We start from the raw sequence: 13,792 nt of genomic DNA on the forward strand, positions 1-13,792 counted from the left end.
CAATCTTTTCCTTGCCTTCCCCTCTCCTCCACTTTGGTCCGACCGCTGAGGAGGGCGGGGCCTAGCTCGAAGCCGTCGCCCAATAGCCAACTTGGGTGGGAGAGTGACAGGCCGGGGCGCCAATGGAGTGACGGGGGCGGTGGGGAGGAGGCAACCGGCAGCCGAAGCGGTCTGGGCGGCGCGGTGTGTGGCGGTGCATCTCGATGGGCGCCGTTGTCAAGGCAGGAACCGGCGGCGGGAAGGCCCGGGTGCGCCTGACGGGAGAGCGTCGCCTCCGCGATTGAGGTAGGCCCCCAGCCCGCCCCTCTCCCCGTTCAATCGAGGCAGGCTTTGCGGCCTGTTCGCCCCCTTCCAGCCATTCCCAATGGCGCAGAGCCAGGCCAAAGGGATGGCCGCCTTTTGGGGGATTTCATTTGATCTTTGAAGACGTGGAAAAGGGGGAAGATGGGTTGTCCCATTGGAATACATTGGGGCCTAGAGTCTTGTGTCATGTCTTTTGGATGTATGTATGTATTTCATTGTAATAATAATAATAAAAAAAATCTTTATTTATTTATTTATTTACAGTAGAGTCTCACTTATCCAACAGGAACTGGCCGGCAGAACGTTGGACAAGCGAATATCTTGGATAATAAGGAGAGATTAAGAAAAAGCCTATTAAACATCAAAATAGGTTATGATTTTACAAATTAAGCAGCAAAACATCATGTTTTACAACAAATTTGACAGAAAAAGTAGTTCATTGCACATTAATGCTATTTAGTAATTACTGTATTTATGAATTTAGCACCAAAATATCACAATGCATTGAAAACATTGATTACAAAAATGCGTTGGATAATCCAGAACGTTGGATAAGCGAGTGTTGGATAAGTAAGATTCTACTGTATTTACTACATTTATATCCCGCTCTTCTCACCCCGAAGGGGACTCAGAGCAGCTTACAATATATTATTAGCATAGCACAATATAAGCATTAAATTACTATATTGTACTATATCATTATATGGTAATATTATTAGTAATATTACATTTAATATATAATATATAATTATGATTATTATATTGCATAATTAGTAGTATAATATTGTATTCCTTATAATATTGTATTTATATCCCGCTTTTCTCCCTCATGGTACCCAAAGCGGCTTACAACATATTAAAATCACATAAACAACAATCAAAGTACACCACAATAATATAAGCATAATAGGATAGGATAAACAGATAAAGAAAAACAACTACAGTATACATTTAAGTTCATGAGGCATCATATCGAGACATCTATTGCATTCTATTCCAGTCCATAACATAGAATGTTCCTGTCATTCCTGATTAATTTTCTTCACTAAATGCCTGTTTAAACAGGAAGGTTATTAGTTGGTTCTTAAACAAGACAAGGAGGGAGCTATTTTAATTGTAATTTATAACCTTGATATTCCCCCCTTCTCGCCCCAAAGGGGACTCAGAATGGCCTTTCAAGTATATGTACATACATTATATTACATTATTAGCCTAGCACAATATTAGTATTATATATTACTATGTCGTACTAGATCAGTATACTGAAATATTATTAGTAATATATCATAATACAGTAGAGTCTCACTTATCCAATTCGCTCATCCAACATTCTTTATTATCCAATGCAGTCTGCCTCCTGCCCAGATCCACAGCTGTTTGTCTAGGCAGCAACGTGGAGCAGGCGAACACACCCAACAACACAAGTGCAGTCACACTCCAAAACAAGTGGCAGACTTATTGTAAAACATTATGTTTTGTTGCTTAATTTGTAAAATCATAACATAATTTGACCTTTAATAGGCTTTTCCTTCATCCCTCCTAATTATCCAACATTTTCACTTATCCAATGTTCTACCGGCCCATTTATGTTGGATAAGTGAGACTCTATAATTATTATATTATTATTTTGTATTATTCTAAATATAATATTGTATTACAATGTTATGATCAATATTACATGTACCACCCTGGACATCATTACACACACACACATACAATACAGTCTCACTTATCCAACGTTCTGGATTATTCAGCACATTTTTGTAGTCAGTGTTTTCAATGCATTGTGATATTTTGGTGCTAAATTCGTAAATACAGTAATTACTACATGGCATTAATGTGTAATGAACTACTTTTTCTGTCAAATTTGTTGTATAACATGATGTTTTAGTGCTTAATTTGTAAAATAATAACCTAATTTGATGTTTAATAGGCTTTTTCTTAATCTCTCCTTATTATCCAACATATTAGCTTATCCAACGTTCTGCCGGCCCGTTTATGTTGGATAAGTGAGACTCTACTGTATATATAAACCCCATGTGCCTAGTTTCCAGCAGACCTCACAACCACTGAGGATGCCTGCCATAGATGTTGGAGAAATGTCAGGAGATAATGCTTCTGGAACATGGCCAGACTGCCCAGAAAACTCAGAGCAACCCAGTGAATCTGGCCATGAAAGCCTTTTGCAACACAATATATATACATGCATATATACACTACAGTAAATTACAGAGATAAAAACACAAAAATGTTAAAAAAAAGTCTTTCACCAAACATAGGTGCAGAATTGATATGTAGTAGCAATAGAATATGTAAATTCTACCCAATCCAATTTTAATCACAGATATTTAATACTCACGTCTTGTGTCCATTATTTTTTTTAATCATTGTTCTGTGTTGCTGTGAGTTTTCCGGGCTGTATGGCCATGTTCCAGCAACCTAGTGATTCCGGCCATGAAAACCTTTGACAACACATTGTTCTGTGTATTTTAATATAAGTATTTCATTGAAATACGTTTTCATATGCATATTTTACATAATGATGATGTGTATTTTGTAACCCACCTCAAGTCATGAGGAGAGGGAGGTAAGAAATTAAATGATGATGATTATTATTACATTAAAACTTATGATTGAAAATTGACTGAGTGGACTTGCATATTATCATCATCGCTGTAATGCAGCAACTAAAAAAACCAATGTGATTTTAAGCAACATCAATGGGAGTCATGGTGCCACTCTGTTCTGCTTTGCTCAGACCTCACTTGGAATAATACTGTGTCAGTTCTGGGAGAGTAAGCTGGAAGTTGTACAAAGGAGAGCAACCAAAATAACCAAAGGCTTGGATGCCAAGTCCTTTGAGGAGCAGCTGGGGGAGCTGGGTGTATTCAAAAGGTTGAAAGGGGACATGAGAGTTTAAATATTTGAAAGGGTGTCACATTGAGGAGGGGTTAGGCATGTGTTCTGTTCTTCTGGATTCTAATTGTAGGAAATCAGATTCCATCTAAACATTAGGTAGAACTTCCTGACAGTAAGAGCTGTTCTGCGTTGGAGACTGGAGAGTCTCCTTCTTTGGAGGCCTTTACACAGAGAGAGCCTGGTATGTCAGCAGTGCTTTGATTACATTGTCCTGAATGGCAGGGGCTTGAACTGGATGGCTCTTGGGATCTCTTCTAACACTCCGATTCTGATTCTCTTCTAAATGCAACACTGTTGCTCTTTCTTTTGTCATTCTCCGCCCCTCCAGTTTATTTTTTGTTTTGTTTGAGAGAAAGGGATTAAATTGCAAACCAAGAGCAGGGTTGTTGTATGTTTTCCAGGCTGTGTGGCCATGTTCCAGAAACATAGCCATACAGTCCGGAAAAAATACAACAACCCTGTGATCCTGGCCATGAAAGTCTTCGACAACACATTAAACCAAGAGCACTTATGCCAAGTTTGTCCTGGATCCCAAAAGGATTCAGTTAATTATATTGTACACACAGTGGGGACATACATTTGCATCTAGGTCATAAGTATTTATACATTTTTCTGTAGCATAAATATTTCAACTATAGATTTACCTCACCCTTCCTCCACTTGATGTTAGCATGCATGCATGCATGCATGCATGCATGCATGCATGCATGTATATATATATATATATATATATATATATATATATATATATATATATACACACACACATACACACACACACACTAACTGTGCCCGGCCACACATTGCTGTGGCGTTGTCTGGTGGTGTTGGTGAGAACTTATTGAGGTAGTGGTGGTAGTCTGTTGTATGGTTGTCTTTATGTTTAGTATGCATTTGGTTGTTTGTGTACTCTGAAAGTGGTGAGGGTATCTATGTCCCTGTGTAGTATTGTATAGTATTTATACATTGTCCATGTGTTGTGAATGCTTGGATGGTGTCCTGCTGCATAGTAGAAAGGGTTGGGCTGGATGGCCCTTAGGGGTCTCTCCAAACTCTTGGATTCTATGCTTCTATTATTATTATTATTATTATTATTATTATTATCATCATCATCTTCATCATTATTATTATTATGTAGAGGCTGGATGGCCATCTGTCAGGAGTGCTTGGATTGTGTCCTCCTTCATGGTAGAAGGAAGTTGATCTGGATGATCCTTAGGGGTCACTCCAAACCTTAAGATTGTATGATGATGTTATGATTTTTATTAGTAGTAGTATTGAGAGGCTGGGTGGCCATCTGTTGGGAGTGCTTGGATTGTGTCCTGCATGGCAGAATTGGGTTGGATTGGATGGCCTTTAGGGGTGTCTCCTAACTGTCTGATGCTATGATTCGATATTATTGTGCAGATATTGGATGGCAATGTGTCAGGAGTGGTTGGATTGTGTCCTGCATGATATAAGGAAGTTGAACAGGATGATCCTTAGGGGTATCTGCTAACCTTAGATTGTATGATATTCTTCTTATTACAGTAGAGTCTCACTTATCCAAGCTAAACGGGCCGGCAGAAGCTTGGATAAGCGAATATCTTGGAAAACAAGGAGGGATTAAGGAAAAGCCTATTAAACATCAAATTAGGTTATGATTTTACAAATTAAGTACCAAAACTTCATGTTATACAACAAATTTGACAGAAAAAGTAGTTCAATACGCAGTAATGTTATGTTGTAATTACTGTATTTACAAATTTAGCACCAAAATATCACGATATATTGAAAACATTGACTACAGTAATGGCTTGGATTATCCAGAGGCTTGGATAAGCGAGGCTTGGATTAGTGAGACTCTACTGTATTATTATTATTGAGAGGCTGGCTGGCCATCTGTTGGGAGTGCTTGGATTGTGTCGTCCAATGGCAGAGTTGGGTTGGACTGGATGGCCTTTAGGGGTCTCTTCTAACTGTCTGATTGTATGATTCGATTTGTATTATTACTGTGCAGATCTTGGATGGCCATCTGTCAGGAGTGCTTGGTTTGTGTCGTTCTGCATGGTAGAAGGAAGTTGAACTGGAAGATCCTTAGGGGTGTCTCCTAACCTTATGATTGTATGATATTCTTCTTATTGTTGTTGTTGTTGTTGTTGTTGTTATTGAGAGGCTGGGTGGCCATCTGTTGGGCATGCTTGGATTGTGTCCTCCATTGCAGAATTGGGTTGGACTGGATTACCACAATAATTATTTCATATTACAGTAGAATCTCACTTATCCAACATTCGCTTATCCAGTGTTCTGGATTATCCAACGCAGTCTGCCTTTTAGTAGTCAATGTTTTTGTAGTCAATGTTTTAAATTCATTGTGATATTTTGGTGCTAAATTTGTAAATACAGTAATTACAACATAGTATTATTGAGCATTGAACTACTTTTTCTGTCAAATTTGTTGTATAACATGATGTTTGGGGCTTAATTTGTATAACCATTACCTAATTTGATGTTTAATTGGCTTTTCATGAATCCCTTCTTATTATCCAACATATTCACTTATCCAACATTCTGCCGGCCTGTTTATGTTGGATAAGTGAGACTCTACTGTATATTTATAATCTTATATTATCTTCTTAGAACTGGATTATATGAGGCCCCTTCTACACAGCTGTATAAAATGCACGCAAGTGAATTATCTGGCAGTGTGGACTCAAGATAATCCAGTTAAAAGCAGATAATACAAGATTATAAATGGGTAATATAGCTGTGTGGAAGGGCCTTGAGTCTACATTGCCATATAATCCAGTTAAAATCCGATAATCTGTATTTTATAGGCAGTGTGGAAGAGGCCTAAGTGAGGCCTAACTCTGCCTGTCCCCTGGGCTGAGTGGGTTGCTAGGAGGCCAAGTGAGCGGAGCTTAGCCTTTTAACTGGCAGCAATTGGATAAAAACAATTATTCCTCTCCCTGAGGCCTAACTGTGCCTGTCCCCTGGGCTGAGTAGGTTGCTAGGAGACAGTGGGCAGAATTTAGCCTTGTAACTGGCAGCAATTGGATAAAAAACAATTATTCCTCTCCCTCTAATTAGGAGTTCGTTTTTCTTTTCTTTTTGTTGTATAAACGTAGAGGCATGGATGAGGGGTTGTGTTGCCAAGTTTAGTGTTTCTGGGATGTGTAGTTTTGTTGTTTTGTCCTAGGCTGAAATTTTTTTATCCTTTTATATATATAAATATATATGAAAAAAACAAACCACAAAATACTAAATGAGAAAAATGTAGTGGTTTCAGCCTAATTTAGTTGGTAAGGATGTCATCATTGCATCTAGCAACTGAAGAAAGCGGAAGCCAATTTTTTTGTTCATCGCCTATGTATATATGGGTTAAGGGAAGGCATGAGAAGCACTCCTAAAATGTGACAGCTATCATGTATTGATATCCATCTGTGTCTGTATTTATATTGTGTGTGTGGAGAGAGAGAGAGAGAACATGCCTATACATAGAGAGGGGAGAGCACAATTGACTGCACCATAATATTATAAGACCTAGTGGACCTAGTAGTCCACATTATTAAGTGTGTAATAGATAATCTGTACTACAACTTAGTCCTGCAGAATAATGCCCTTCTAGATACCCATCCTTCCTTCCATACTTGGGGAGTACAGTGTTCCCTCTCTACTTCGCGGTTCACTTTTTGCGGATTCGCTGTTTCGCGGTTTTTCAATAAACTCTAAAAGAAAATTATAAATCATTAAAATTACAATTTACAGCCTAAGGGAGGAAGGAGAAGCTGAAGGCAGAGAAAAGGAGCCCAAGTGGCAACTGGAGGAGAAGGAGGAAATTTACCAACACACGATTGGTTGATAAAGACTTAAAATATTGTATAACTACTAAAATAATGTATAAATATATAACATCCCTACTTTGCGGATTTTCACTTACTGGAATCTAACCCCCGCAATAAGTGAGGGAACACTGTACACATAAGCTGTCCTTGACCATGTTCAAAATCGGGTTTTTAAAAAGTCATTTTAAAAAGCATTTCACATGTATATAGCCTGGACATATGATGTATAATTTATCACATCATGATGGGCTTCTCCTGTCCTCTGTGTTTCCTCACATTTATGATTTAATTATGTTCCCCTTCTTTCCTGTTTCCTGATTTATCATTAAAGGTTCTCATTTATTTTTTCAGAATTAGTTTCAGGGCTTTGCCCCACCTGTTGTCATAAGAGAATAATATGACTCTCACCAGATTATCTTCTTTTTCTAATATGTTTATGGAAATACTTTAATGAAATAAATAAGCATTGCTGCATAAATAATTGGGCTATTGTGTAGAATATGATGGGATCCACTTGTACTATGTTGCTTCATATGGTAATAACCAAGCCTACAGAATCAAATATCAAGAAAGTGGATATTAACTTTTAGATAAAGAAAAAAATTCAAAGTAGTAATGAATTCTCCTCCATTGGAGTTATGGTTTCTAACAGAGGTTGGATTTTTCTGTATCAAGGATACTGCAGCAGTAATTTTCCTGCTTTAGAAGAGGATTGGACTAGATGAACTTAGACCTCCCAGTTGTCTTATACATAGTCGAGCTGTAATGCCTTGATTAGTTTGTGCTGGTCAGATATACATCTCTTTCTCTTCAGTAATGTTCATATATATGTATTGACCATCAAATTAATATTATTAGCAGCCTATCAAACTTTGCTTCAGATATGCATTTGTTAAGTGATTTTTGTTACTACTCTGTAATAACAATTTTAGCAAATATTTGTTAAAGATTAGGTACATATTTGACATGATAATTGAATGACAGAGAACATTCCCATTGGGATTGAAAAAGCTACTTCCATAATTGGATTTGAGATAGTTTATTTTTGTTTTTAGGAGATGTTAGCTGAAAATAAATATTTCAAAGGGGGGGGGGGTGAGACAAGGAGCTGTTACTTGGTCAGGTTAGTATAAGTATCTAGCATTCTAAATCTTTGTCTCATGTAGAATGTGATTTTACTTAATTGTGATACTGTACAGAAGAAATAACATTAGAAAGTGGTGTATAGATATAAAAACAAAAATGATGTTGAAACTTGAGACTGAGGGAGAAATTAAAGGAACTTTATCCTCTAAAGTGTATAATTTAAGGTATTGTCTGAAAACAGTTGTGAAGTATCAGTGGCAGCCAGTATCACTGCTAAGTATCAGTAACAATTTTTTAAAAGTGTAAAATAAGAACTTAAATTGGTGTTATTAGTAAGCCACGTTATTAGTAAGCAAATTCAACTTATGACTAATAGTCTTTGTGTTTTAATTGTACAGTGATGAATTTAGACTTCCTGTTCTGTAAGCACAATAGCAATGCATATCACATAATTGTGTGAATTATATAATAGCTTTAGCAAGGAATATTATATGAAAAGGTAACTGTCTTAGAATGCACTGTAGTTCTGAAAAGAAAGTTGTGTAGAATGAAGGCTGAGATAAACACACAAGATGATCGGTTCTGTCATGTGCATAGATGGGAAGAAGGCAGCTCTAATAGATTCCAGAGTATTTGCAGAACATTATCAAGGATTTCTGGCTTTCCATGAACTAATACTTCCTGCTCACCCCAGTGATGGTAAAATGAAATGTGTGTGGTAACCAGTTGTGGATGTTGTGAACTCAGTTCAGTTCTTTTACATAAACCAAGTTCACAGCGAGAGAATGTTTTAGTTCTAACAGCTTTTTCCATCTTTCCTGGAAAAAGACATTGAAGATTATACTGGCCAACACACATTTTGGTGCCTCTAATGTTAGCCCTCTTTCTCAGTATATTTGACCTGCTGATTCCAAAAATGGCACAAGATATCGTCAGTTGAACTACTAACAATATCACCAGGACAGAGAAACAATTGGGATGCCATTGTGGGGATCTAGTGCAGGCCCCCAGCCAGATTGAGAGCTTATCTGATGCCCTCCTGCATACTGTCCACTAATGTGCATGTTTGTGTGTTTTTTCTGTTTCTTGGATAAAAACATTTTTTAAAAAAAAATTGCTTTGGGTAGCTCAACCACTCTTGCAATGGTAATTAGTTATTAGCATAACAGTCTCTGCTCTTCACTTAGCCAAACGTTTGCTTGTTAAAAGCTATGTTCTGTTTTCTCTAAGCTTTGTAATTTCTTATGTTTTACCCACGCATTTGTAAATTTGTGCTTACCGTAGGTGGATTATCCACAACTACTAATTTGTCAGATGTTATCCTACTGAATCTCATGTTCTTTTTTGCGCTAACTTCTGCCAGACTACTTTTAATTGAATACCCAAAGGAAATTCAAGGCATGCATTGGACAAATGGGATGCATCTTTGTTTTGTTAAGTTGTATATGATTTGTTTTTGGTGCTTTATCAGTGCCTGGTGAATACCGTCCTCATTGGTTTGATAACTTACCTATTGGAAAGTCCTAGAGAACTTAGTAGATTATTGTCTTTCCTTCATTGCAAATAAATGCTTTTAACTGAATATCTCTCTGACATTGTTGTTATATAATTTTAGATTAGGCGATTTTAACCAATAGTATGCATTATGTAGATTGCATGCAGAATTAATCTTGTGGGGATGCAGGTTTTTATACACATTAAAAGTACTAATGGCATTGTTAATTTTGTTTGCATTTACTCCAGCAAGGCTACCACAATTTTAATGTCATTAAAATTTACTGTATTTTTAATCCTTTTATAATATGCAATCCTAGTTCATATTACATTTCTTGGGAAAATAGGATGTCTGTTTCCAGAGTGGTTGGCCCCAAGTTGGTAGACCTTAAGATATGAGAGGTTGAGAACAACTGTTTTAGAACAAGTCTCTGTTCTTCTGCCCATGTATCTTTCACTATATGATCCCTCCCTCCTGTGGTTATGCACACCAAAAGTCTATCACAAGTAGTTACTACTGTTTCAGACAGACATTTTATACAAAATGGACTCTAGTTGTGTCTTAATAGCAATGGAGATCTGTGGACAGTAAATAGTGAATTCCATTTCAGGTAAAAGGGCAGTTTAGTGTCATGATAACTGCTGTTTGTATCCTGTTAGTCCTTTCACTTATGCTTGATTTGCTGAAAATTGATGTCTGTAGTTCATAGTTACAATAGTTTCTTTTTCAAGATGGGCAAACTTACTTTGTTGTTCATTTTTATAGTATAAACTAGCTTGAGTTCCTGGCGTTGCCTGGGTTATTTGAAAAAGTCAATTTTAATTGTACAAAATGCATAAGGTTGTGGGTGAACTACAACTGACATCATGCCAGTCAGTTCCCCCCAAACCCCTTTCAAGAATCATATTTCAGCATATCTGGTATGTGTGCCATGTTTGGTCAAGATACATCAGTGTTTGGATTCACAGTGCTCTCTGGATGTACCAGTAGGTGAACTACAACTCCCCCAAAGACCTCCAGTATTTTTTTGCTGGTCACAGGGGTCTGTGTGTGCCAAGTTTGGTCCAGTGCCATCTTTGGTGGAGTTCAGAGTGCTCATTGATTTCAGGTGAACTATAAATCCCAGTATCTTCAACTCCAAAATGTTCAGGCCAATTGGCATACTGGATATGCATACAAAGTTTGGTCCAGATCCATCATTGTTTGGGTTCATAGTGCGCTCTGGATGTAGGTGAACTACAACTCCTATAAATTTCTCCAAAGATCTCCAATATCTTTTCTTGGTTGTGGGAGTTCTGTGTGCCAAGCTAGATCCAGGTCCATCGTTGGTGGAGTTCAGAGTGCTCTTAGATTACAGGTGAACTATACATCCCAATACCTACAACTTCTATAAATCATGGTGAATTCTCCCCAAACTTCTCTCTCTAGTATGTTCCTTTGCTGATCAATTCCTCTGTTTGCTGTGTGTCATAGAAAATAATAGGAAAGGGTTAAGGGAGAGGCAGTGGGCAGGGTCATGGAATTTCCACACCAATGGAGAGAGCAAGAAACACTGGGATGTCTGTGGTGGAGGAAAAACAGAACATCTAGGATGAAATTGTTTCTGTATGAAAGCCTTTACTTTGGTGGTGGGCAGGATGGTGTTTGTGAAAGACATTGGCAGGGCTCTTGGATATGTTCACTCGCTATAACCTGCAATGTCATTGGAGGGAGAGCCATTGGTGTCTCCTGAGTAGTGGGAGCTATAGCTGTTTGTAGAGGCAAGGGCTTGTCTGTGTAAGGGAATACCCCAGCCACACACACACATATTTCCACTTTTATTATGCGTATAAATATATAATATAAAGATTACTTTGTGGAATTTTGAGCAAAACATTGTCATAGACATCTACAGTGAATTATTTGCTGCAAACAGCTATCTCCATGTAAATGCCATGTTTTGGCTGCAATTTTAACTAGTCATTTGCGTCCAATATAATAGCATAGCCTTAAGACAGCTATCTTCTTGTATTGTAGATGTTTTTTGTGTTCTGTGCAATTCCTAGACTTATGCTTTATTAGATTGCTATTGTTATCACCATTCTCATAATGCATTGCTATATTGCCATTCCCATCCTTGGAGTTTATCATGTAAGTGAACAGCAGAGCAGTTCCCTGCTCTCAGGCTTACAATTTAATCAAGACATGACACAAAAGGAAAAAGGGATGGCAGTGTGGGAGGGGATTAAGTCTAGCAGACACTATTGCCAGTAAAGTGATATACACTGTATTTGTATTTTTCAGGCTAAGTTAGACTTGAACAAGAGATTTGCTTAGAAGATTCCTGAGTTTCTAGTATTTAGGACTAAGTGCCACATCTCACAGGTGAGTTTTATGTGCTTCAAATGCGTTGTTTGGGAGTTGTTGTCAGGGACCATTTTGAGCATCCTTCAAATTGTTGTGATTCAGGCAAAGAAGAGTGCTGTTGCTTTGGTAAATAACTTAGCAACATTTTCCCTGTTAGAACACAGATCGAGCCAGAGTTGGAAGCTACAAAGAAATTGTCTTCATACTCGTCTTATGCATCTTTTGTAAATCTGTCTATGTAATCTAGTAGACTGTTTAGTCAATACCAAGAGTAATTACATTTGCAAATTTTTTTGGAAAAGGATATTTTGAAATAACCTCTCTCACCTTTTTGCACTGTATGACCATCCTTCGGATCTCATTGTTTTTCTTTGTACGGAGCTTTTCTGTATGCTCAAAAGTATCTCAGAGTTTCAAGTAAACAACAATGAATACAACTTTTCAAAACAACAAATCAATAATTACATTGAATTGCTAAGTAAAGGGTGAGTAAAAATAGCAATCTGTAGTGAAAATCAATAGATTGCACAGTTTAAATCTTGAATAGGAAAGAAATTAAACCCTGACAGAAAATTAAAATATACTCTACACTTATCAATGTAGCTCACTTTTCCATCAAGCCAATATAAGACTCAATAATTAACAAACTCTTATTTGACAGTCACACTGCTCTTTTGGGGAAGCCATGTTCTTTCCTGGATCTTGTCTTAGTCCCTTCTCTGGCTCTGACTTGAGATCAAAATGATCAGATCTTCTACAAGCATAATGACTCACATTATCAGGCTCCAGAGTCTTGAAGTGGAATTTTGCAGAAATGTTTGAGGCTTAAAATGGAAATTGTAGTTACTAAACAAACTGCAATTATGATGAAATGTGACTTGCTAGTATCGCAGGGTCTTCTTAGATAATAGTTCAATGAAGAGGCTCAGGGCGACTCAGAAGATTGATTTTCTTGTAAGTAATCTTTCCTGAAACACCATAAAGATCTTTGCTTTCTGTAAGATTGTGCCTATGAGGATTAAAAAAAATGTGCCTGTATATTAAGCTCTGGTTCTCCTTGATTTCGTATCTTTGTTTAAGCTAGACTTAAAGCTTAGCATAGCAGTTAGACAGTTACATGGAAACATAAATTCAAATCATTTGTTTTCCCTCCTCTTGCCATAACAGTAAACCTGCAGTATTGATGGATCAATTTATAATGTTTAGACACAAAATGTTTGGCTTACAGTATAGTTCTTGACTAAATGATAGTTCTGCCATAGAGTTGCTAGCTGGAATGTTGTTTCTGGGTAAAATTTCTTATATATCCAATTAAAGAAAATACATGGTTGGGATCGATCCCCTAAAAGCTTTATCTTCTTTGTTGGGATATTGTAGTGCAAAATCCAGAGAACTTTTTAAGGAGGGAGACACAGTTCTCAAGCTAAATTCGATAGAGCATTCTCTATGAGCCTGCCCTGAACTGACCTTTATATGAATGGTTTTATACTTAAAAGCATTTCTCACCCTGTACTTAACAAAAGGCTATTACATTGCTTTATGAGGATTCTTTGGCTGCTGGAAATAGTTTTCTGAGCTTTTCTTTTCTTCTTCCAGATTTCAAGATGAGCTCCTTAATAATGGAAACCCCTGAGCTGCCGGCAGTGTTTGACGGGGTGAAGTTAGCTGCTGTAGCTGCTGTCCTGTACATTATTGTCCGTTGCCTGAATCTGAAGAGTCCAACTGCCTCTCCTGATCTCATATACCAAGACACCCCTTTGGCCCGCTTCCTACTCAAGTCATGCCCTCTTCTAACCAAAGAGTGAGTATCATACTTACT

General features: G+C 37.5%; 1 protein-coding gene across 1 annotated transcript in view; it reads left to right on the top strand.

Annotated features, from left to right (window-relative positions):
• Positions 1-70: 70 nt before the first annotated feature.
• The window catches only part of abhd2 (abhydrolase domain containing 2, acylglycerol lipase), a 34,526-nt gene continuing 20,804 nt past the window's right edge, over positions 71-13,792 (top strand). The window contains exons 1-3 of the mRNA XM_008120171.3: positions 71-285; positions 11,911-11,991; positions 13,570-13,774. Of these exons, the coding sequence (XP_008118378.1) occupies positions 13,578-13,774 (197 nt within the window). The 5' untranslated portion in view covers positions 71-285; positions 11,911-11,991; positions 13,570-13,577. The remainder of the gene's footprint in view (positions 286-11,910; positions 11,992-13,569; positions 13,775-13,792) is intronic.

This window comes from Anolis carolinensis, unplaced genomic scaffold, assembly GCF_035594765.1.
Source record: "Anolis carolinensis isolate JA03-04 unplaced genomic scaffold, rAnoCar3.1.pri scaffold_11, whole genome shotgun sequence".
Taxonomy (NCBI): domain Eukaryota; kingdom Metazoa; phylum Chordata; class Lepidosauria; order Squamata; family Dactyloidae; genus Anolis; species Anolis carolinensis.